This window comes from Phalacrocorax carbo, chromosome 1 (genome assembly GCF_963921805.1).
Source record: "Phalacrocorax carbo chromosome 1, bPhaCar2.1, whole genome shotgun sequence".
Classification (NCBI taxonomy): Eukaryota; Metazoa; Chordata; class Aves; order Suliformes; family Phalacrocoracidae; genus Phalacrocorax; species Phalacrocorax carbo.
The window spans coordinates 188,968,420-188,994,806 of record NC_087513.1 but is presented as its reverse complement, the minus strand read 5'-3'; the positions used below and the strand labels follow the sequence as shown (position 1 = coordinate 188,994,806).

The following is a 26,387-nucleotide window of genomic DNA, read 5'->3' as shown; positions in this document are numbered from 1 at the left end:
AAGGGCACCTCTGCTTGCAAGCACTTTTCTGGCAATCAACCCAAATTTAAACCTGAATACATACTATTTTGGAGACCATGCCCCACACATATATAGTACGTTCTCTCCAGTACGCAAGTGCCAGGCTTACACCCCTTAGACCTATGCTGCAAAAACAGCCTTAACAAAATTAAAAAGGAGCCCCACACACTCACACCAATGTGAGCCTGGGCTGCAGTTAACACACCAGGAAAGCACTCGGAGAAACACGGGCTGCTTAGAAATGCCATCACAGCCATCCCTGGCACAGTGGCTTGAAGCAGCAACAGGACCGAATGCAATTCCAGCTGCATGGATTCCTAGCATTCCCAAAAATTAGGTTTCTAAGGCTGGAACAAGAGGACACTTGTACCTTTAAGTTAACTCTAAAATAAGATGTATTTTCAAACAGAACTAAAACATCATTGATACTGTATAGTGATGCAAGATGCCTTTAACAACAGTAAGTTGCCTTGAGCAAATTGAGTGTTGCTCTCCACTCCTCCAGCAAATTTCTAATCTCTGTCTAATGCAGCAGCTCTCAGAATCCCAGGTGGTTTTCAGTGACTACATTTTTAAACCTAGTCACTTCTGGTCCCATGTACCACAAAGCAAAGCATTGCTAAACCTTTACCGTTTACTGCAGAAGTGCTTGAAAACTAAATACATTTGGCTCCCTAGGTATTATTTTAAGTGATCTGGTAAAGATTAGTATCCACTATTGAAATCTAGCACAAGCAAGAGGCCTAACTAAGTTCTTAGCAGATAATCATCAATCCCGTAAAAGCAGCTGACTTAGCTCTTTTTATTCCTCCACCTCCTCCGTTAGGAATGGAGACCTACCAAGAAACATCATGATATAACTGCTACACTGCTAATTTAAGATGTTTGCATATCACAAACTACAGTACAGGAATGAAGCACCTTTGTTTGACGAACACACTTGAATAACATTTACTAAATATGTTTAGAAATAATACTTAAATTCATACTCAATTTAATTCAGGCTGAAGCTCTCTGTGGAGCAGCAGAGATGCTATTCTTCAAAATGTGACTCTTCCCAGCACACTTCATCCATTTCTGAAGTGCAGACTATCACCACACAGAGCAGTGTTTCCCCACTATCTAAAACCCCTTTTGGCACACCAGATTTACAAACAAAATGCTACAAAATTCATTAAAATATTAGTATGTACTACCACATGTTTAACTATGACTAGCTGCAGCTAGCATCAGTGAATTTGAAGTTCCTTCTTCATAGCAGTTGACAATAAAGTAAATATATCCATCTTTTACATATTTCTGAAAGAGGAAAATAAACTCTTTATATATACTGAAGATACCTGGATTACTTCAATATTCATTACTCAAGATTATAAAGTCATTCCCACTAGAAATCCTTGTTTCATATACTAACTTTCTCCCAAAACAGAAGGGTCTGAAGGTTCAATCTCTGTAGCCACAGCCCTACATACTTCACAAATCTGTGGCTGCAAGATGTATCAGCATTTTTGTTCCAAAAGCCAAGCACTCATTTTACAAAATATTCACCAGTTGTGTAAACAGAAGAGCATATATTTAGGTAGCATTATGCTCTGGAAGCTGAAAAAAGTCTGAACAGACATCTCAAGAGTACATAATTTCTGGAGTCTTACAAAAAATCTAAAACACAAAAAATATTGTATATTTTATTGTTGATCACTGTATTTAAAAAAATCCCTCACATACCTTAACTAAACATCTTTATCCCCTTGTACCCCGCTGTTTCCCCTTTCCATCCCAGGCAGCAAAACCCCTAGTTCCCTAAACCACCAACTTCACTGGCAACTTGTGAAACAGTATAAAGTGATGCAAAAATAATGATACTGAGAAAGCAGCTGAGCGTGTTGTAAGGAATACAGTGGTAAAGAGAGCAGTTACTTCGGTTGAAGTTCTTTAAAGTCAGGCACTTCAGGAAAACTTAGTTCATTATGTCAGTAGACAAAGCCGCTCAGGCATTTTGTTTAGGTGTTAAATCTTTCCTATAACCATAGAAATAACTGAACAGACATGGCAGCAAACAGAAAACAGGCAAAGAAAATTAAGAGTATTTCCAACACAATTCAAGGCCCTGATGGGAAGCTCAAAACCACCCACAAACACTGGGACACGTCACACCAGACAGCGCAAGCCACAGGCAGCGAGGGCATCTTGAGCATCCCGGCTGCTGAGAGGCAGCACGGTCCCCCCCAGCCACAACCTGCCTGCAGCACCGTGGGATGGGGCCAGGAAGCCCAGACGCCGCCCCAAAAACGGTGCAGCAACACACAGGTTTGAGGCCAGAATGGGCTTTTTCCTTCAAGCAAGGGCTGAGGTCCAAAGGGCAAACATAAAAGGAGAGACAGAATTAAGTTTAAAAGGAACAAACAGTTAGCTGGCATTGCGATACAGCGTCGCCGTGAGTTATTCGGGTGCAGGCGAGGAGAGCACCTTGCACCTGCAAAGATTAAGCTGAACTTTCATACCTGAAGCTTCTCACTTGCTAAGCGAAATGCCAGTGGGTGACTCAGACAGAAGAGGAAGGCTGCTACAAAGGACTTTCCAGTGGTAGTGAGCAGGTATGCAAGCCACTAAACAGTAAAACTCACAATGGGGTGGGCAGACACTGGAACTGCTCTGGCCATTTCTCCGAGCATGCCTCCGCCGAGATCACGTCGCAGCAGAGCAGCTGCAACTACAGCTTCCAGCTGTTGAAGCTATTACTAGTGCCGCATGTAAAAAGGTATGACTGTAATCGCATTTAACCTGGCAGAATGTCGAAATAGAAAACCAAATGTAAATACTTGCATATGCATGTGTGCGTGCTGTATGTATAATGCAACGCATGATGCCAGCGGGGTCCACAAATCACCTGGGGAAGCACCTAAAGGGACAGAGGTAAATACCTACAAGTATGCAGGCATTGAGGGAACACACAGCAATTCTTCAAGGCAATCTTCAGTTGTTATATTTCCATGTAGAAAAAGAAATGTGTGATAAAAATCTCTTAAAGATGTAGTCATTTCACTTTAAATAAATTGTACACATTTCCAAGGTTTAAATTGTTCACTGATCTAGACTCAAAAGCTTTGGACAACTTCTGTAAAGATTATTCTTGATTTCTCAAAGTCTTTCAACCACTTCATGCTACATGTGGCTTTCAAACCAAACACAGCGCAATCCAGAATTTATTTTGCATGGAGACTGATGCACTATAGTGTAGAGTCATGACCGCGGAGTATTCCTATGATAAGGCCACCGAAAGCACAAGTCCCACACCTGTTTTGTCCTCAGGCTTTCGGGCTTACACCCATTCACCGTTCTGCAGCTAGATGTCATCTATTCTCATTCCTTCAGCAAAAAATAAATTTAGGTGATCAAGTTTCCTTGGGACTAAAAGTCGAGGAGGTGAAAATACCCATGCGACCTTAACACCTGCCACTGTGAAAAATAAACAACCCATCCACCTCAAGATGAGTGTCACCAAAACGCTGTGTCTTCTGTTTCAGAAAAATTACAGGTTTTCATTTGAACCCATTTCAAAAGCAGGTTAAAAGTATGAGCCCATTCAAGGCAGCTTAACCGTGATAGCTCCTTTTATGATAAATCTCAACAATCCTGCCATGAAGCACAGACATGGTGAAATATGCACAGCACAGAGATGTTTTATATTTTATATACGGTGATTAGCCAAAAAGCTATCAGATTTGAGTAAAGGAAGAGTTATCTACAGCTGCAGTGAAGTTCTTGGAGGACTACAGACTGTCTTAAGCCTTATGCCTCCCACTAGCACAGGTAAGGGAAGACGTCGCTTTCACTTGACTACTTCTAGGAGAGAAGTTTCAGTCTTCCATACAACTTTCACAATTTCTTTGTTATCTCTGAAACAGATCTTGGTCTTGCTTCAGCTTTCTCTGAGCAATTCTGGTCGCTATCAGCACTTGTTCACATTCAACAATAGAGCAGGTCTGGCAGAGCACATCTCAAGTGCTTCTTCACTCAAGGCAGCCACTGCGCAGGGGGTCAGGCAGACTTTGCTCCCCTGGAGTTCCACGGGGGGGTGTTTACAAAGCAGAGTTTGTGCTAAGAAAGTCTGGAATAAAATACTTCATATGTATAGCTGAGAACAATTTTACCTACTTTAATAAGCTACTACTGACAATTTTATGTGACTACCTTTGACTTTGACTCTTATTTAAAAGGCTATTTTTATTTGAAAGTTTTTACTTGGGAAGAACTTGGATGCTATTCTGAGCTCCCAACAGATAATGCTGACACCGCTAAACTTCTTTATTCAGTGAACAATGAAAAAGCAGCTCAACATCGGATGTTAAATCAGGGCAGTACAGATTCACAAGCATTAGAGCAGTTAGCCCTCATCTTCTGGGTGAGAAACACAGCCTTGCCCCTATGCAGAAAGCGCACGGTCTTTTTAATTTCTTGCGCATTTCATAGATTGTGTGTATAATTTGAAAGGCGTCTTGCTGCACTTACAAATATGCAAACTCCAAGAAGTGTCTCGAAGCTTTATTTAAGGGGGGGGAGGAGGGAGAGGAGAACCACCCTCTCTTTCTCAGACTGCGAAACAACTGCGCACAAGGTACTCCCAGCCCTAAACCAGTGCCAGGCTATAATGCGAACCTGCGCTCCCTCTGTCAGCAGGAAAATCCGCCGCTAATCTGTGCTCATCGCCTGAGCAATGCTCCTCCTCTGCCGGGGCCCTCGGCTGACTCAGGCTTCGCTCCCAGCCCTGTGCCCGCACCTACAGCGGGTCCCAGACCCCCAAGGAACAAACAAACCAACAGCTCCCAAACTGGGGGGAGGGGGAAGAAAGGAATAAAAAAAGAAAGAAAGAAAAAAAAAATTAATCCTTCTTCGAGCTGAGCCGTGGAAAACAAGGCAAACAGGCTGCACGCCTCAACCAGATCAGTTATGGCATTGACACCCGGTGGCTGCCAGTAACTAAACCTGAAAAGGTGTTTTAAGAGACACTGCATTTATCTCGCTGAAGTGGTAAAACCTGCAAGCGCATAACTTTCTGAGGAGCCTGGCAGTGACGCAGCCAAAGGAAGGGATTAGGGCAACATGTGCCCAACGCAGAACACAGTAACTACTTAATTACGGTAGGTGAGCCCATGTGTATTTACCCGCTAGCAGTGGCAGGGTACCTACTGCACCCTACCAGGGGGTACTACAGCCAAAAATCGTACCGGTAACGGCTGTCCCCATCACAGCGGAGTTATGTGGGCATAGGAAGGGCTCGCTCTGTCAGAAAGAGGAGTGCAAGGCATCTTACTTGCTGAAGCACCACAGGAAGAGCAGCAATACGATAGGAAGCACCCAATAAGTTACACAGCTAGCAGAGTTTCTTACTTGCTCGCTTGAATTTGGGAGTTCTTTGCTTTGATTTTATTTTGGTTTGTTTGGTTTTCAGTTCTCTTCTACTCATTCTGAAATTGAAGTATCTTGCTTTTTTCAAGGAGACTGAAATACCACCAGAAAAAAAACAACACAGCATTTTCAAGTGACAAGTTACCTTATTTAAAAGTTGACAGCTATCAATCATTTCACTCCTATGAAAGGTTTTCATGAAAGATGACTTCAGACAATTATCCTTTAAATTTTTGAGGCAAACATATCGATAGAAACTAACAAATTTTTCTTAAAAGCCTTAAAAGCCTTCACCTAAAAGCAAGTTTAAGATTAACCTGCATTTCCTTAGCAGGATGTTGCTTACCTCTAAAAAAAAAAAAAAATACATTTTCAAAAATCTTATATAACAAACGTTCCTAGATATGCAATTAAAAATACATAAATACGCAATTTGAGTTGACTCTTTCTTCCTTAAAAAAGGCAAATAATACAGATATTAGAAAGCGAAGCAGAGAGTTTGGCTGGCCCCAACTCGACTGAAGTCACGAACACACCCGGACGTGCTGATACCGTGCTAGGTGCGTGCACCTCACGCGTTTATTGCCATCATTTAATCCCTCACAGGGCGGAGGAGGCTCTGCCTTTACGCAGACAGCTAAAGCTTATTCTGACAACGCTCTCATGCAACAGTGCCGCGAAACCATGCGCTCCACCTCCGCGGGAGCGGGGGCACAGGTGGGCGACACGTTCTCGACAGAGGCCTCGGAGGAAGAGGACTTGCTCGCCGCAGCGTTAAGCGTTCGCCACGCTCAGGGATGCCCAGCTGGAGGGTACCACGGGCCCCGCGCAGCCACCGTCACGGTGGGTGAGGGCGAGCGCGGCCACGCAGCCACACGCAAAGCGGCGCCGGGCTCGGGGCCACCTGCCCGGGAGGGCGGCCAGTGCCCGCGGGGTCCCCGGGGACCCGGGGGCGAGGCAGTGCTCCAGCAGCTGGCTTTTCGGCCTTGGCTCTGAGCAGCACCAGCCGCTCAGCTCCAGCCTGCGCAGGGCTGAGCAGAAAACCCCACCGCCAGCGGGTCACTGCCACCCGCCTGAACGGCGACAGAGCCTGCGCTGCAGGAGGACGCTCTGTCCCACGATTTAACAGGAGAAAGACGCTCCCGCAACCCAAGTTTAACAAAGCCATCAAGACAAATACAGCGGCTTACTCATTAAACACACGGTATTTCTGCAACCCTTGTCCTGCCTCCGCTCTTTCCCCATCCCTGTTTGCTTCTGGCCCCTCTCCGCCGCCCGACGGCAACCCCCCCCCGGGCCGGGCAGCCCCCGGGGAGGCGGCCGTGCCCCCGCAGCGCCCGACGGCCACCCCCACGACACGGGTGTCGAAGCCCGGCCTCGACCGGCCGCCCCAGGGGAGCCGGAGGAGGCGGCAGCGCTCCCGCCGGGTTTGCCCGGGGACGGCGCCGTGACACGGCGTGAACTTTTGCTTTCTGCGGGGCAGGACGGGGGGAGTGGTGGGGGGAAGGCGGAGAGTTGGGGGGGGCGGGTGGCCCCGGCCCCTCCTGCGCCCCACCGGGGGGAGGGCAAACCGTTTTTTTCCCCTTAGCAAGGGTGAAATAAGTACAATTTTAAGGAAGAAAAAAAATAAACAAACCCAAAACCGGCAGAACAGGGAGCCGGAGCGCTGCAAACTGCGCGGCGGGGAGCACGGGGTTGGAGGGGGGGGGGGGGAGAGCGGCGTGCCCGGCCGTTCGCACCGCGGCGGCTCCCGGCCCGGGCGGCCGCGCCTCCCGGGACCCCTCTCCCCTCCCCTCCGACGGGGAGTCCCCCACCGCCCGCCCCTCACCTTCCAGCCGGCCGAGCTGTTGCTGTCGCCCTTATCCTTGAAGTAGGGGACGCTCTTGACCATCCACTCGTAGATCTGGGAGAGGGTGAGCCGCTTCTCGGGGGAGCTCTCGATGGCCTTGGTGATGAGGTCCGCGTAGGACAGGTTGCCCCAGGCGTTGCGGCGCGACGAGCTGCTCTTGCGGGGCTGCCCGGCCACGGGGCCCGGCGACAGACCGGCCACGGGCGGTGGTACCGGTGGTACCGGCGGCGGTCCCGGCGTGTGGAGGCGGCAGCCGGCCTCGGGCGCCGGGAAGTCCCCGCAGCGGCAGGCGGCCGCCTCCGGGGGGGCGGCGGCGGGGGGCAGCGGCGCGAAGTCCTCGCTCTCCTCAAGCAGGCTGAGGTTGCTGATGAAGTCGGCGCTGAGCGCTCCCGAGGCGGCGGCGGCGGCGGCGGCGGCACCACCGGCCCCGGCCGCGGCCCCGGCCGCCCCCTCGGGCTGCCCGCCGCACGACGGCGCCGGGCTGGAGGTGGCCGAGCTGGGCGGGTTGAACTCCGGCCGCGGCAGAGGCCAGGTGCAGGAACGGGGCCGCGGCAGCGGCTCGAAGTCGGGGTCGATGTCCACCAGCTGCGGTGCCTCGGCCATGGCGGGGCCGGGGCGGGAGCGCGGCGGCGGCGGCGGCGGCAGCGGGGCGGCTGGGCTCAGCGCCGCCGCCCCATACAGGCTCCGGGCGCGGACCGGGGCGGCCCCGACGGCGCGGCCGCCAACAACCGCTGGCGGCTCCGGCCCCGCCGCCCTGCCCCTGCCCCTGCCCGGCTCCCGGTTCCCGGTTCCCTGCCCTCCGCGGCGGCAGCAATAGCAGCAACCCGGCCGCCCCGCGCGCACCGACTGGAGCGACCGCCCCGTGCGGGCCCGCCTCCAGCCTTCCTCCTCCTCCTCCTCCTCCCGGCGGGGAGGGACGGCCCGCGCCGCGCCAATGGCAGCGCCGCGCCGCCCGCCCGCCTCCCGCCGCGGGGCCGGTTTGGCAGGAGGGTGCCGGTGCCCCCGTGCTGTTTCGGGGGGGCGGTTGTTTTCGGGCGGCGGGGGGGGGGGGGCGGGAAGCGGGCAGCGGCCGGCCGTGCCCCCTCGCAGCCCCGGGCTCCGCGGGCGGTGCCGGGGCTCCCTCGCCCCGCCGGGACCGAGCGCCCTTCGGCCGCCGGGTGGGAAGGAAGGAACTGCACGCATAGCGAGCTGCGGGGGGGCGGCGGGGGGCGTTGCCACGGAAAATACCCCCGCGAGTGTTTTTTGCTTTGGTCCATGCCGGCGGGGTCCTGTCGCCCGCACCGACGGCCCCGGTGCCCGCCACCCCCGGGGATCGGCGCGGGTCTGGGGGCATCCCCAGGCTGGGAGGGGGGTGTTGCAGGGGGGAGTGCGGGCGGTTCCCCGCTCCCACCAGCAGCCCGGCGGCGCTGCCTCCCATGGGGGTCCTGGGGCAGCCCCCCAGCGCCGGTAGGACGGGACCGGGGGCTGCCACAGCTGCCCCCCTTCCCTCTCTCCCTCCCTCCAGGCCGGCTCCTCGCCAGAATGTGTCTGCGCCTCCCGAAGTGATAAACCTCCGCTTCGGCTGAGCGTGTTTTCATACCTTGAGCTGGTGTTGTATTCCGTGGGCAGGCACGGGAGCTCGGGATGATTTCAAGTCAGCTGTTAAACATACTTTTCCCGGCGTTTGCCAAGGCCACACAATTTACTGAGGCTTGTATTCCCCCCCTTCCAAAGAGGCAGCAGCTACAGGGACACGCACCTCTGCCTCCCGAGCCCATAAACATACAAAGAGATACGTGTTCGAGGCAACACAGAAGTGTTAATTCTGTTTAAAATGAAAAGGAAGACGTCTGCTTAAGCTAGGGAAACAATCCCCGGGACGACTCAACACTTTGTTCAAACTGGCAAACCCTGCCTTTTAGAAAATCTGTTTTGTTTTCAATAGGAGGAGTGCTTTTTAAAAAGCATACTTCAGACACGGCTTAGTAAGTCACAGAATTCACAACCAGCCATGGCGTTTGATGTTGCCTGTCAAAGAACCACCGGAGCGGGGTAACTGTCACCGTTGAGCCAGGAAACCTGTTACTCTTCCCTCCTCTCTGCATGGAGGCAGAGAGTGTTAATGTTATTTAAATGTGCTTCATTGTTCCTATAAAAATATTTTCTGAAAATGAGTAACAATAATGAAGGAGAGAGCATAAGACTGGATTTAGGCCCACAGCATATAATTTAGTGACAGATCATACGTCTACATACACATGCTGTCTATTATGAAAACACTTTTAAAGACATGCGATGACACCTAACTATATAGTTAGTGCAACATACGTCTAAGTGCATGGTAACTGATCAAATTGTAAAGCACTGGGTTTGTCATGTTTATTTTCCCAAATGCCAAAGGTTATTATGCCTTATTATAGGTTGGCTGCTCATCCAATTTCAGAGTTGCTTTGCCTTTAAGTCATTTCTATGTTTTCCAAATCCTGCAAAGGATTCAACCCACAAATTTATATTGTTTAGGCTACAGATTTTGGAAAACCCCTTTTTTTTTCAGTTAAAAAAAAAAAAAGAAAGGCAAAATAGTCCTAGTTCAACCTAATAACTTGCATGCCACGTTTCAGCTTGGAACAGTTTTATCCGGCAGCGTTACACAACTCCGCTACAGTAGTTGCCCTGCAGTAAGGGAGAGCACCCTGCCTTGAAGAAGCAGAGATTATATAATGGTGAGAAGCAGCCAGGGCCGCGCGGCGAATGGACATGTTTAAATGCGAGCCAAAACAAAAGAAGTGCCCGAGAACACTGAAACATTTTCTTTCTCTTTCCTTGGCATCTGAAAAAAAAGGTCTAAGAGCCAGACTGGCACCTATCCTGCTAAAGGAAATGGATTTATTACCCAGGCTTTCTTCTAAGGATTTTTTTTTAAATCTTGCACTCCTTGCTTTTTTATTTTGTTAAAAGGGAGATGTTATTCCCTGACCTATATCAGTACACACAGATGCTGAAAAAAAATAGCTTTCCTTTGTCAGATGCCAGCTGTGAAAACTGGGAAGAAAGCTACTGCTGGGAGATTTTAGGAAGCCCTGGTGCATTCATAGTTGAGGCCAGCTCATTTTGCAGGGTGAGGGTTGTATTGCCCCTCTTGGCCCTCTATGGTGTTGCCGTTGCTCACCTCACCTTCTTGGTGGGGCTCTGCCATGTTTGTGCCCCACGTCACTGATGTTCTTGCAGCTCAAATCTTAGCAGTGAATAGAGAGAGCAGTTTGCAGTGAGGGGTGAGGGACATAAAGGTGGAGAGCGATAAAACCAGAGCCTTCAAAACGCTGCATTTGCTCGGCAAGTGGAGCCCAATGACTCACAACACGACAGGCAGAGTTTAGCTGTGCCACGGGGATTTTGACTATTGCGTGCTATCAGCTGGGCCCAGGTCTGCCGAGGGTTGGAGGAAGGATGGAGGCCGATGAGATGATGCTGTGCAGTTTCCTGGGGTGACTAATCCAGGCATTCTGCTCGGACTTCCGCAGAACCGCTGGGTGAGTGAGTCCTTCTGTAAGGCGCCGGCCCACGCGTACGTGATCCTCTGCTTTCCTCATAGGATTTCTTCTTTCCGTCAAGTATTGGGGAATTTAATCCTTTCATGTCAACCAATTTTAGGGTCAAATCAATGAAGTGACACATATGCCATACAAAATACGAGGGCCACACAAGCTGTGTGCTGTAACTTCTCCTGCACCGCTCTCCCAGTGCACCCCAACACCGTTGGCCATCCTTAGGACATGCTGCCATGAAAAAAAAAAAAGCCCATTCAGCTGCTGAAGGGGGGCTTGCCCCTCCTAAAACAGCTCAGCACGGTGATAGCTCAGCACAAGAAATTTTACCGCATCTACAAATGACAGTGTTAAGTTTATCTCATCTCCCACAATGCTGAAATGCTGATGGATGCACCACAATTCATTTTCTACTCCCACAGTCCTCCTCCTACACTCCACCTTTTCATTTCTCTACTCCTACTCCTGCTCCCATTTTCCACTCCTTTACAATACAATATCTCCTATCATCCTTAGCATCAACTTGTATTTTTTTCAAATTAAAGACCCAAAGATTGCCTTTTATCATCACCGGAATAAAGTGCAGCCTTCTATTAATATTCTGGGCTCGAGGCAGCCAAAATAAAGGATCTATACTGTCTTTTTACTACTGTCTGTATAATTCATTCTCTGAGGTTTTGATCGAATTCAGCAGTTTACATGAAGTTGAAAGCACTCATATTCTATGTACAGCACTTTTTTCTACTCGTATGTGCGCAGTGAGAGAGTACAAACGCTTTAACAGAACAAAACGCAGTGATGAAATACCAGTGTGTGCCTGGTATCATAAGAGCTGGGAGAAGCTTATTTTCTGAGGAAGGACAGGGGAGTTCCGCACCTCCGGTTTCCTCCCGCGTCTCTCAGAAGGGACTGACATTGTCCTGCAGTCCGCATTTCTGAGGAGTCTGCGTATCAGCAGGGTGGCGTGGCACATTAAGCACATACCCTCCCAGCCCAGGGTGGCTGCAGGTCTCCCCACACAGCAGGGCTTGGACAGGATATGTCCAAATATCCTGGGTGGACGGGGCATTCGGACTGCCCAGCTGAGGGAGTTCAAGGCGCCTGAAGCTCTCCCAACCAGTCTTATACAGCTGCTGGAAAAAGGCAGCCCCTCCGCAGCATGTTTCAGAGCAGGGGTTTAACTTCACTGCTGTGAGTTACCTCCTGGAAGTGCACATTTCTCCCCATCAACCACATGAACCACAGAGGGAGTGTAAGGATCTCCTAATCCCTCACCATGATTTGGTGGTACTAATGCCCCTACTCTCTTTCCATCCTGCCCTTGGCCTCCTGCCTTGCACAGCAGCACCCGCAGGCAGGTCGGGGTCTGGCTGGCCTGGGTAGAGGTGGGTGTTGCATTTAGGGTCACTCCGTGGTTGATGGAGGGAAACACATACCCCTGCAGGTGACTTGCCACCCCAGATGGCAGAACTGACCGGCCACGGGGATGCCAGGCTCTCAGTCCAAGTAGTTCACACTCATTTTCAGCCAGCTGCCTTCAGGCCAGCGAATCCCACCCATCACATTTTATAGCACATGGAAAACATGTAATTGCCGCTTCTCCTGCCGTTGTGTCCGTTAGATTTTCAGGGCTCCAAAAGTGTCCAGTGGCTCAGTGCAAGCCAGAAGTGAAAGGCAGGATGATACTGATCTCAAGGGATGACTTGCTCAAGCAAAACAAGTGGCACTCAGCCTTGCCTGGCACAAGCTTTTACGTTATTTCTTGTTACCTGATGTATGCTAGCGCCTCTGCACCCTAGAAGGGCTGCAGCCCTCCTGAGCTCAACAGTAAGGAAAAGGCCGTGCCGCACAGCATTGGGCTAACAGGCTAACCAGGCACTGCGGAGAAATGGCAAAAGAAAGGCAAAATGATTAGTCCTGCTTTGCAGGGGGGAAATTGGGCTAACAGGAACTCGCATAACATGCAGAGGACAGCACAAAGGAAGCGAGTGCAGAGACAGACTTTGAAGCCAGGGCTACCAAGTCTCAGTCCTTAGGCTTAAAAAAATTCATACCACCAAATAGTTGTCAGGATACTTGCTGGTGAAGGGTTTGAAGTTACTTTGTCTCAGCTCCACCTCCTGCTACACACCAGTGAAAGTCCTGAATGCTCCCAGTACAGGCAGAAAGGCCCTTCTGGATTTGCATCTGTACGCCTGAAATTAGGGTCAGGAGAGCTTCATAAATGCTGGCTGCACTGCCTGCAGGCAGGCAGGCAGGCAGACTGAGGCCACTGGACCTATTTCGGAGTTGAGAACTGCCGGATCCTCTCAGGGTGTGGTGCAACTCCAGCCCCCAGAATGTCTCCACCCCTTCTCAGAGGAGGTGGGGAGCCATGGTTGGAGATGTGAGCGCTGCCCAAACAGTCAAACGCCATCTCCTTCATCTCCTCACTGCCTGCCATGGGAAGCCGGGCTGCTGTAAGCAGGGCTTTTGCAGAAGCTGCTGCATCATCCTCATCCTCATCCTCTCCCTCCTCCTCCTCTTCTCCTCAGTCAGCGATCAACAGCAAGTCTCCAAACTGGACAGCAACAACCAGCAGCCAACCCTATCCTCGTTCCCCAGTTTCTCTAGAGCAGCTTCAGTGGCAGGGAGCAGCTGCAGGGCTCAGCAGGCACCGCTGCCAGGAGGAAGGGTGAAAGGGAGATGTCAGGAGGGGTGAAGGCAGGACTGTGCTCTCTAGGCTGGGAGATGGACCTGCTGGAGGCTGGGATCCCAAAATCTCAGTGCAGGCCTAGTGGCTGCTGAGGTTGGACCACCCTGGTTTAAAAGAAATGCCACAATAAATATTTAGTAAAATAAATTTTAAAAGGATTTAGTAAAAAAAAAAAAGTGTACTTTTTAAAAATAGCTAATAAAAATATTTACTATGTATTTTTGGACAATTTCCTTTGATGTTGTTCATACCTCATTTGTCCTCAGCATCTGCAAAAATGTAAACAATTAAGATTTCAGGGCAAGGTTTCACAGAAACCATTTCTAAGTCGCACTATTTGAAGGAATTGGAATTTAATTTTAAATTTCCTTGTGCAAGAATTCACATCAGAAGCGCTTGTATGTTTTTCCAGTCAAAGAAAAGAAATAATAATATGAGTTTGCTGGTTGGTGTGACTAATGCAGCTCAAATTCCTGCTAAGTGGGGCTCTTACTTAACATTTGGACAAAACCATATTCACTGAATAAGCTCAAGTGAGGCATACGTTACCGGGAACCACAGTCTGCTGCCACATTTCATAAACAGAAGAAGAAGGTAAACTGGAGAAAATATTTGACACTAATTCATCTCTCAACTCACAATCTAGGCTCAAGGCCTGCCATTTAAACAAATATTCTCTCACACCCACATATACACATCCATAAGTGAAAGACTGAACTACTATATGCCCGAGAAATGATCCTTACTGGGATTGTCCCAATAAATACCAAAGGTAGTGTCTACGTAACGATATCTGTTTTTAATGTGTCATGTGCAATCACTGGCTGTGATGTAAAAACAGAAGGCAAGAGTTTATCAGGTTTCAGATTCAGCTGAATCACCCGGCCCACCCCTATGCAAAGGCCAATGTGCCTGGAAGTAAACACAGTTCAAGTGGTATGTATGTTTTCCAGGGTGTTGGGTTTCTGTTTTGTCGTAAATACGATCTATTACAATATTCTCCCACATCCTACGGTCAATGTTTCAACATTTTCAGGTGCGTTTCTCATTTCTTGTTTTCCTTGATATATTGCTGGAGGAAAAACTGACTGGCTTCACATGATAGCTTTTGTATATTAAATAATTTTATTGTGTTTGAGCAACAAACTAAAAACAGGATGCTAGACAGTTACGGTATAATCAGTGGTTTCTCTTCAGCCTGTAGGAAGGAAAATTCATGGCATGGTACAATGCAATGCTTGACAACTATTTAATCTTCTTTTCCTTTGTTTCACTGGAAAACTGGTAGCTACCTGTCATCAAAGAGAAAAATATTTTATAGCCAGAACCAACATGGAGACTGTGGCATATTAAAGTCTTACTTTTAAAAACAAATATATTTTTCCATTGTTGAATTTGTGCTTGAAAATAATATTTTTAAGAGTATACAACTGTATTTGTATACAAATTAGTGCATTATGTATACACTACACAGATGTGTATTGTTATATACATTTTATGCTAGGTTTATTTAGATGGACACGTGGTTAAACAATAATAGTAAGACATTGTTTTTACACATATATATATATTCCTAGGCTGCTGGTGACTAACACATTACAGAGGCAGTGTTTGGGCAGGATGCTCAATAGGTAAGATTTGTAGTGTACAAATACTGCTGACGGTGTAAATGTCTACAGCAGAAGGACAACGACCTCAGGCAGCTACTCTCTTTCTTCTTGTGAAACAAAGTAACTCTGTGCTTTTTTTTACCTCTCTGTAAAATGGGTATAAAAAATGTCTGCCCATTACAACACCGTTAGTTAAAAGTTTAAGTGCTTTGAGATCTGCTGCTACAAATGCAAACCTTGCTTACGTTGGCCTGCAAGGAGAACATACTGATGAAACTGAAAGCACCAAGGTCCCAGCAGCAGGTTGTGCCTGAAGGCAGAGGTACACCACGTACCAGCCTGAACACAGATAAGAAGAGCAATCAGTAGTTTCAATTTTGCATTTGCATCTGCCAAAACCCAAATAGTGAACCTCAACCGGCACCAGACGAGCTTGTGCCACGTGATCAGTAATAGGAAGGTACGTATCAGGTGGCAGCTTGGTGACTTTTCTTATCCAAGAAGGAGATGGGGATCTGCAAGGAGATTTAGGAGGGAGCTCGAGGTGCGTCAGGTGCAAAGGGCTAAATGGTGGCACTGTTCAGATCCATCCACCCACATGTTATAGAAATGCTGCTGCAGCTGCAAAGAAATCAGCAGTGGCTCCCTGAAAGCCACCCACTTTCACTCTTTGCTCCAGTTGTGGCTATCAACCTCACTGGCTGATGAAGCAGCTTGCAACAAAAAAAGCCCAAAACCCCCCAAAAACCCAAGCAAACAAAAACCAAGGTGGAGTCTCAGACAGCAACTGGACTCTCTGGTATCCCCTCTTTGCTGGGGTGGGGATTGGTTCATTGAGGCACAGCCTCGGAGGGACACCTTATCCTCTCCGATGGGTGCCAGAGCCTCTGGAGAATGGGAAATGCAATGAAGGGGCAGAAGGGAAAGGGTAAGTGGAGAGAAAAAAGACAAGAAGGAACGGGGGGGGGGAGATAAGGAAATCACAGAAAGAACTCACAACAAGGGAAAAACCAGCAAGAAAAGAAAGGAAAAAGATAGAGAGGAGGAAAATGAGCATGGACAAGGAGAGAAATGAGACTTGGCCAGTGTATGAAGGAAGAGGATGAGTATCAAAGCACCCCAAATTGGAGCTTTTGGGAAACAAAGAACACACAAGAATACTTAAAAGGCACTGAAGCACTGTCATTCCAGAGCTGTGCCTCCAAGGGAATACAAGCAACCTCCGCAGGTGTCCAGGGCAGGTCTGTACGGGTGTCTTCCAGAGGGATCACCCTGGCCACATTCACACCACCACAGTGTGCCTTCTGGAGATTTAATGGGCAAACAGATCCAGAGCTCCTGCCCCTGGTGCAGTCGGAAGTAGTTTTGCAGGTCCTCAGTTTACACTGCAGTGAAGTTCATCTGGTCAAGCAAAGCTGGTCCTGCACCTCGCTTTCTGCCACGTGTCAGCTGGTCATCATTTCTTTTCCCTTTAATCCTGGGTCACAGCTGACTTTGCCCTGCAGCACCCACAAGTCTACAGTAAGTACCCCCAGGCTGCGCATCCCTGAGGTGTTTCCAGCAAAGCCAGGAGGTGCTGCAAAAAGACACAAGATTTGGAGTTAGCCAGCAAAGGAGCCCTTGCCCCGTGGTTCTCCGTCCCTAACAGCCAGGCAAAACACATCAAGTGACAGGCTCAGGGATGCCAGCCACTGACAGCTCTTGATGAAGTGATATATCAGGCAGCCAGCTGCTCTCTCCTTGACCCACCTGAATCAATGCCAAGGCACCCTCAGCGCTTCTTGCTAGCGTTCTGCCCAGGAGGACCCAGCAGTAATAGCCACTGAGCATTTGGATACACACTTGAAGGACTCAGGAGTCAAAATAAAATGGACAAGGGACCAAAATTACTTTTTAAAAATCCCTTAACAAATGCTGGTTTGTTAAAAACTTAAGCCTTGTATAGTTTTGTTGCCAAACTGCATTTTTACATTTCAGGAATTTCAGTGCAGAAAAGCAGGACTGCTTGTTACTTTTCCAGATCTGCCAGATGTGTCTTCCTTTCAGTTGATATCTTCTTATTATTTTTTTTTAGTGAAGCCTTTTCTTACAGCTTTTTTTTTTCTCATCTACATATACACCTAATCCTACTCTTTGTAAAATCGTTGTGGTGTGCTTAAAAAGTCACCTTGCAAACAAGGAGGAGCACACTTTTCTCACTAGACTCAAAAAGCATTACCCCCTCTGTGCATGAAACTTCCTGCAAAATAAGACTTCTATCATGAAAGACAAGAAATGCAATTCTACATGCTGAAAGTATTGTGTTAAGGCTTTAACATAGCCAGGCAGAGCTGCCTTCTCCATTGTTCCTGAACAAGCCTTTCCAGCCACTCGTGATGTCAGGAGGCGCCATTCAGACAAATAACAGCAACCCACATCTCTGTGGATTCTCCTCAGCCTCCACAAATAGGCACTTTCTTTGCTGCTCCATCATGTGAATCTAATGAGGTTTTTTTTTCAATATCAGAACTAAACCAGGAGTGCAAATACAGGCACCGGTCTGACCCTGTCTAGACCCTTCCTCCTCACCCCTCTGTTAGCAGAGGGGCACTTAGGGTGTGAAGCCAATGTACAGCCTCCTCCAGAGCAACACCCAAAATCCTGTACAGCAGCATGTAACATGTTCAAAGTCAGTTCCCCAAACCAGGCAGGCCCTGTGTCTCAACCTGCTAAAAAGCACAGACACGAGGAAAGGACTTACCTGGAGCCCCAGCGCTGTGGAGATTACTTAGTTCATCACCAACAGCCTCCAGCTTTGTCATCGTGGAGAATGACCAACAGACAATAACTGCATTTTACACTTATCTTACAGTGTTGGCATCTACATCATTCAGACCCCTCCAGGGCACCAACTTTAACCAGTGCTGAACACCTGGCATCGTGAAGAGAGGGACAAAGAGTGAAGAAGGCGATGTTCAGTCATCTCATGAAGGTCTCTGTGAAGGGTGGGAAGGTAGCTCAAGAATGGGCCTAACTGCTGAGATAAGAAAAGAAGACAACAGAGAGAGAGGACAAGGGCAAAGAAGTCCAAAAAGTTGTCATTGTAATCCTAAAAAGATATCAAAGTCTGGTAGCTGAGAGGGGAGATGATTGCAGATGTCGTGGTTGAGTACATCAGATTTCTCAGTAGCTGCCTCGTTCTCAAAGGCTGTAGCTTGCAGACGGTGATGGCCAAATATTTCTGACTCACCAGAACAGCTCTCATTTTTGTTTGCTTTTCTGACAGATCTTCAGGTATGTGTCTTTTCCCTACTGCAGTTTTGCAGCATTATGGGTTTGCATTAGTGTCTTTGCCCTCGATTCTTGTTTCTCCAGGGACAAGAGAGTACTCTGTGGCCTAACACAGCCCAGGCTGCAGAATCAGTTTCCCAAATCACCTTCATCCAACCCTTCCTTTTCAGCTTGATCCACTTGCAGGTGTCAAAGGAGACTCAGCGGTTGCTAGTGCTGTAAAATCAGCAGCCGGAGTAGCTCAGCAGCTCACAAAACATCATCTGTGGAGCACTGGCACATTGATTACACAACTCTTCATCCCAAGCACCACTGTTACAGCATGGGTAGTGACTCCTCCTCCACCATCAAACCCAAGATTTCCTTATGGTGGTCAGAAAAAACATCTATTTGAGTAAAGTCTGTGAAGTCGTGCAAACGGGTCTTCAAAAACACCTACGTCAATGGATCCTTTCTTTGATATTTTAATCAAATTCATGTACCAATGTCAGATGAAATCAGCACGTCTCTTCCTCAGTGGGGTTACTCTCTAGCTGGCAGACTGCTGCATGTGCAGAGATGTCTGAGCTAGCCAACAAGATCTACAGCTGAGCAAGGAAGTGGGTAAGTGCCATGGAGGTAAACGCCAGGTCAAGAAAATGGCTATGGTGAGTGCAAAGGTAAATGCTAAGCAGAGCAGTGACAGGCATCCAGAAGGGATTTTTCGCAAGCATGCTGGCATGCTGTGTTGCACAGCTTGCTCTGCTCCCGTAGGTTTTGAGCAAAAGCAGTCTGTGACAAATATTTTGAGAGTGCTTCACAGGAATCGAAGCTGCGAGATGTTGAATCTGCACTGGCAGAGCCAAGCACAAAAAGTGGTGAGTGAACTTTTTCCTACACAGATTGCACTGCAGAAGAAGTTTCCTGATTTGCAGAAGCTTTTTACACTTCTTGTCATAGGCAACCCTGCTATGGAAAGGGATCTGGAAACCTCTTTTGCAAAACCTTGGTGGCGTATCTTGTTTGAATCAACTGGGGGAAAAAAAGGCCAAAAATTTTGAGTGTCATATGAACGACCCACGAAAGCTGTTGAATGCTCATGTTGGGCATCATCTTGCAGCAGACAAGGAGAGCAGCCTGGCAGCTGCTGCGCTCAGCACGATAACAGCGCCGTGTTGTTCCCTCATGGATGATTCACAAGGGCTTGGTGAGGAAAGCAGGCAATTTGCGATGGGGATTTCTTCTAATGCAGCGATTTTGTTAGAAACCAAAAGAGCAACCCAGGCTGTTGGAAAAAAATCAGAAGTATGATTTTCCTTTTGAGAAGACAACAGCTTTTGTTAGCCATATCACTGCGGGCACAGCAAGAACGTGGGAGAAAAGGCCCGTTTCTCAATATAGTGCATGTGGCTTGCACAAAACCTTTGCTCAGCTTAGTTGGGGGAAAATGGAGTTAATTAACTTGTTACGGCGGTAAAACGGGCCTCTGCTGCCTTCTAACAATATCTCCAGGCAAAGGGGAAAGTACCTGCAATCTTCCCAGTCATAAGGTGGAAGAGCGGCTTTCAAGTTGTTTTTGTGCTGTCCAAGGCTTCTAGGGAGATGGGCGTTTAAGAGCCTGCGTGCAGCTTCATTTAGCAGTTTGAGGTGTGGGTAGGATTCACCTGCCATGACTCAGGCATCTAAAACCTAATGTTTAGGTCCTTGCCAACCACCTTCAGCTCTATTTGTAGTTGAGGAAGAAAAACAGACAGAGAAAATTCAGTTATCCAAAGCCTGGCCTGTAAGCCAGGAGACCTGAGCAGTCCTCTGTTTTGACTTGATGGGAACAATGTAGAGTAGCTAGTGCTGACCTGAACACGGGTTACCTTAACACCTCCACAACTGGGTGCAAAGCCCACCCTTCCTGCAGGCTGCTAGAGGTATGAGTGCAGCTGCTTCAATAGCCCATGCTCATTCTCTAAGGGTAATCCCAACCCTCACAAAATCAGACATCAGAACAAGTCAACGAGCAAAAGGGTTGGCAAGCTTTGGCTCTGGCTCAAACTTTATAGTCACACCACTGACAGGACATTGACCAAGAAAGCCTTCCCTCAAAGCAGTATTTTAAAAAAAGTAATCTGCCTTCACAATTGTCAATCAACTGCCTTTTTTTTCTTAAGGCCTGTCAAATGCTTGATCCAACCTATGTCAGATATCAACTGATACATTTGAGGCAGTTTCTGTGTTTTAAGCCAATGTGTTGGCTAGCACTATTGCTTCAATTCTGGATGGAAAGCCTTCACATATTGCTAAGTTTTGAGGTGACTTACAGGTGCCCAATGGCAGTGAAGACAGAGAGAGCGTGCATTTTCTTTATACAAAGGTGAATCACATCATTCCAGACAAGAAATTGAAGGCAGCAGCCATGCTATATACAGCACCACTTCGTAACCAGAAGGATATTCAGCTGGAACTGCAAACAATCTTCTCTAAAATAAATTCGCAGCTAAATGTAAAATTGTATGTTTGTTAGTACTGTGCAATAATAGTAGTGATGGTATTAATAAAAGACTATTATTTAAAAGCATCTTTGTACTTCACTTTGATAAAAGCTACATAAATCAGTAATCTGTGAGTGTTGTTCAACCTCTGCTACTGAATTTACTTCAAAACACCATGCCAGTGTTGTAGACTTAATAGCAACTTAAAAATTAATATGTTGACCTGAAAATGGGCTGATATCAATGGAAAGGGAGAGAAGACTGACAAGGACTTTAAAGTCTGATCTGCCTGCATGGACCACAGTCAGAATTACCAATGGTTTCTAGGAGATCAGAATATTCTTGTTTGGAAGAGCTGCAGATGGGGTCAGCTGGTACTGGTACTACAAGGCAAGGTAGATTTCCCCCTCTCACATTGCTCCCTTCACCTGTTAACCTGTTATTATAACAAAGACTCATCTTCATTAGCCACTCTGCTGCAGGGCTCACCTTATCTACCAGCAGAGAACTCTGATTTCGTATCAGGAGTGGAGGCAGGACAAAGAGCGATGGGGAGGCAGGGTGACCAGCAGAGCAGGAACCTCACAGCAGCAACCAGGGATTCCAGGGCATCGAAGCATCCCAGGAATGCACTGGCCATGGTAAGAGGAGTTTTTTTCTTTTTGTGAAGGTAGGAAGAACTACTTTAAAGCAATGTGTGCAGAAAGGGGTTACAAACTGAGGGTCCAGGAAGACATTGGCAAGAAGTACCAAGAATGAACTTATGAAAAATGGCATGGAATACTGTCTAAAGCATGGAAAGAAACACACACTAGCAGCGTCTGGCTCTCCAAAGATCTGCTTCGCTTAAAAGAAGCAAAACCTTTTTGCAAAAGTCTTAAGACAAGGGCTTCTGGTACCCGCTGAGAAGTGGACCATGCACAAACCCACACAGTTAAAAAGGGAAAGATTAAAGAGGAGCAGGAGAGACTTTTCAGAAGACAGCTATGTTCAGCGCCAGAAACATGATCTCGACTATGTATGGGACCCTTCACTGTTAGAAGTGAGACACTGATTTGCAAAGCAATGCTGCACCAAGGGGCAGCAGGAAAGGTTTTGAAAAGTGAACCTGCTTTTGCTGAACACAGCACCTCACGGTGAGCTCAGAGTTAGAGGATCATTTCAGCAGTATTTGTGAACTAGATAGATAGAAAAGAAGAACCCAGCCTCGAAGATGCAAACCATAAAACTGTTCATGGGAATGAAGGAGCAATGCTAGGGTCAGATGCCACGTTTCTCTGAGAGAAGCTATACCATGGGACAAGTTTTCATGAAGGTGAAAAAACATGAAGGTTCTCAGGCAGCCATCCAGGTAACCTGGGATGAATGCCAGGGATTGCTATCCTCTGCAAGTGCATCCCTTTCACTCAGTAGGTAACAGCTGAGGGTAAAAATAGGGAATTCTTATAAAGACTATGAACAAAATGAAGCAGAAATTGCTCTGTAATACCCCATGAGCTGAAACTCTGGCACACACAGAACTGTGTGCACATTTGTAGGGGTGAATTGTAGACTCACAGAAGCATTAGGTGCTTGTGGAGGCACTCCTGCTTCCTTTCAGGTGAGTATTAAATCAAAGCAGACCTACTGGGGAGACAGCCCTTTGACTTTTACAAAAGGAGGAAGAAGATCAGCCTCCAAGACGAGCTGGCCCTTTTGCCCTGTTAAAACATTCTGGCTTGAAACAGCCCCAGCTCACGTTGGCCTGTTAGCCAAGCACTAGTATCCTGATACTGTGAGAAATACAGGTTCTTTTTCTCCTCTCACTAGCTTCTTACTCCTCAAATATTTGCTTATCTATTGTTCTACAGAAGACACAATTATCAGTCTGGCTCATCGCCTCCTTCACCAACACCGGCACCATCAGCAAGGAGAGATTTCAGGTGACTTTTGGCCAGAGCCAGAGGGGTGATCCTGCAGTGCCTGGGGCCAGTGGCTGTGCAGAGGAGTAGGGTGAAGCCACCCACAGCACAGCAATCCTCCCACGCAGGGACTCGTGGTGAAGCTAAAGCCGCTCTTCATTAAAACACACCTACCTCATTCCTGTTACTAAGAAGAAATTGCATCAAGAAGCACCACTTTGCAGCAACACCCTTTGGGGAGATACAATGTACTGGATCTGGGTCACCTCTCCCAGCCTTTGAGGGACATCTGTGCTCTGCTGGCATATGGGAGCATCCAAAAGCAGGTGTTTACATCTCTTCTCAGGACTGCCTCTTCTAGCAGCTGTGAAACCCCGCTGAGCTGATGGTGCTCTCAGTGCTGCAGGCACGGTGTGGGCACGGTTTATTGCAGTGCAGAGGCTGGAGGAGACGGCCTCAAAAGGGCACTCAGCAGCAGAGCAGCCCGGAGGACGGGTCCTGTGGTGCACAAGTTTCCTTACATTGGGCATCCTCACCATTACCTCTGGCACATGGAGGAAGGCTGCACAAAGCTATCACGCTACAGGGGTGTTTATGGGCTGAGATAATCTCTCCTCTAAACAGGAAAGAAGTATATAAAGTGGGTGTACATTGTGAAGGATCACAGAACATGATAAACTGGTATTTGACATTCAGCAATTACACCACGGATTTCCCATGCTCACGCACCGATGTCTGTAGGCACATCTTCCACTTCCCGGCTAGAGCAGGCAGCAGATGTTCACATCTGTCTCTCAGGGGCACAGGAAGGTGGGTGCTGGGGAATCTGGGACTTCTTTTTTTACTTTGGATGGTTTGGGTGAGGATAAAACACAGGGACATTATAAAAGGTTTCTGTCCTGCAGGCCACGTTCACACCAGTGCAGCACAGAGGAACTGTCATCCTCTTCTGACTTCAAAGGGCTCAAATTCATCCATGTCCCACCAACTACATCAACCTTTCTGGGCTTCCAAGGAGACAGATTAAGGATTACACTGTATGGGGCCTTCCTCAGATGTTGTCAGCCATGAACATATCTAGGGGCATCCGTCACGGTCCCAGCCAGCCCTGGAGGCAGTGGGCTTCTGGCACAGCTGCATCTGTCGCCCCTCTGCAGCTCTGCAGCCCCAGGAGCGCAGGCTCAGTCCTCCATCTGGGAAGCATCCTCTGGGGTGTGGTTCCTCATTTTCTCCCAGCAAATAGAGTGAGCAGCCCCTAGAAATTATGCATTTCACTGCCATGGTTTTATGGCCCTTATAATCAGCATAAAGCAAACATTGAGTTGGAGGAATAAGTAAATCATTGCGGACCAGAAAGAATAATAATCCTTTGTGAGCATTTTCACAGGACATTATTGAAACACCGACCAAACATAATCCGAGAGACTTCTTAAGCTTCAAAATATTTCTGTGAAGTGTGCAAAAAAAGATAAATGTATACTGAAGCTCTCTGTTCACGTCTGGGGTGGGAAAGTGTAGCTTCTTGGCCATGTATAGCAACCATAGCACCAGCAGTTAGGCACAGGAAGTTAAGAAGAATACCACAGACATTTTACATGTGAAGAGATAAGTTAGCTAGTCTGAAAATATTTTACCTGAGTAAGGGCGTGACTAGTCTATGGGAGTTAACATCTTTTTAGGGTGCAATGAGCTACAGCATTCCTCTTCCCTGGGGATAAATGTCCCCAGTGTTCCCATGGAGATTTCACCTGGGATGGAAAAGCTGTTTATCGGGACATCGGCTCAAGGGAAAACCTTCCAATGTGTTGGGCAAGAAGGGGGACGAGAGGCACAGCATCTGGCTGGGACCAAGAACTGCAGTGCCATTTGCATGCGATGTCTCATTCGTTAATGCAACTTCGGGAGAGATTTCAGAGCTTTAATCATTGCCGTTGATTGTGATTAGCAATGATTTGTTACAGTGGTTTGCAGCGTGTTTCCCTGTAATCCAGTTTAAGTATAAATCTGCCTTGGCAGTTTCTGGATAATTCAGATAACCTGTAAGAATTGTTTGTATGGGAGCAAAAACCTGAACCTTGTAACACAAATTTCCATCATAAAATGCTTTTTTAAATAAATCAAAACAGTTGTTTTCACTTAGGTCTTCACACTGAAGCAGGATCTGTTTCTTGCCCAGCTGCTGCAAAACTATGACCCCATTTTTTAGAGAGCCTATTGTGACAATAAAATTGCTACATAAGCTTTAAAGGAACGAGTGTCAACCAGCTTGTCATACCACAACATTCATAACACCTTCAGGGAGCAGAACAAACGGTTAAAAGGAAAGTTAGCTGACTCATTTCATGAGTAGCTGGTGTTAGTCGTAGCAGCTTGGAAGTTAACAGATAAAAATGTTATCACAGCCAGCAGCAATATAGCCCTAACGATGACAGACAGACTTATGTATAAAATAAGTCCAATTAACTGTCTTAAACATGGGTACAATTTGGATTTGCTATTAATATTCCAGCAGTATACTGGAGATGGATTGACTGCTGTAGTATGCTTTAGAGGAAAAGTATTGCATTTCTGCATCTTCCGCTGGAGAATAATTTTATCTAAAGACAGACAGAGACTTCAAAGTGATGCTCTTTTCGGGTAACTAGGCCAAATTTTGTATTCAGTCACAGTGGTATAACTTGAGTTTACAGTAACTCCATTGACTTCATCAGCATAATTAACGGCTGGAACAACTTACCCACTGATGCTGTGGGCTCTCCATTGCTGGAAATTATAAAGTCCCAAATGTTTGGCTTGTTTGCTTGTTTTTTTCTGAAAAAGAGTTGCTCTAGTTGAAACTAATAAGCCACCCAGCTTGTGCTGCACATGATACCGGACTAGAGGGTTATGTTGCCTCTCTTTGACTTCATGACCCACGAATGACGGGTGTTCTCATGGGGGATTCAGGACCTCTAGGGTGGCATGGGTTGGCGTAGCCAGCCTTACCCCCCAGCAGAAGCGTCCTGGCGCAGCGTAGGTGTCTCCACGTAGGACCATTTTAATGGGGAGTGAAGCACATTCTTCCCAGAGACAAACCCTTGTCAGGGACCTTTGAACTGACGTAGCCCTAGATGTCCTGGGCTCAAATCTTTATCTCCATTCCTGCAAAAAGCCAAAGCATGCAACCTGATATTCACAATGCGCTTGTCACCATCAAAAAACCCCGGCATTTGAATGTCTTCCTGTAAGTTTCTAGGCAATCATATACCTATGTCGCCTGGATTATCAGATACCACGAGTTATTTGTTGATTTGTTATGTTTGGCTTCTGTGCCGTAAAATCATGTGTCACCATTTGAGGGGGTGAGCAGGTCTAACAAATGGTTCAGAAAAGGGTAACATCTTTCCATAGCCCGATTAAAATCAGGGACTGCTGCTGCAAAGACTGTCTGAGAGGAGCCAGAAAAACTATTAGTAGCTGCTCTGTCTGGCTGAATTCTGAGAATCATAGGGAGGAGAGGTGTGTTAACAGCAACATTTAATTTCTATTGTAGCTACTTGATAGCCGCTGCAGTCATTTACTCCTGGGCAGGGTCAGACTGCTAGGCTGAGGAGGCACTGCTCGTCCCACACAACACTGTTACACCAGACCACAGCAATGTAGGGAGTTT

The 26,387-nt window shown here is 47.6% G+C and overlaps 1 protein-coding gene across 1 annotated transcript in view; it reads right to left on the bottom strand.

The window, feature by feature from the left end:
* Positions 1-8,137, bottom strand: part of FOXO1 (forkhead box O1) — a 67,304-nt gene extending 59,167 nt beyond the window's left edge. Inside the window, exon 1 of the mRNA XM_064440941.1 lies at positions 7,256-8,137. Within this exon, the coding sequence (XP_064297011.1) occupies positions 7,256-7,879 (624 nt within the window). The 5' untranslated portion in view covers positions 7,880-8,137. The remainder of the gene's footprint in view (positions 1-7,255) is intronic.
* Between the last annotated feature and the right edge of the window lie 18,250 nt (positions 8,138-26,387).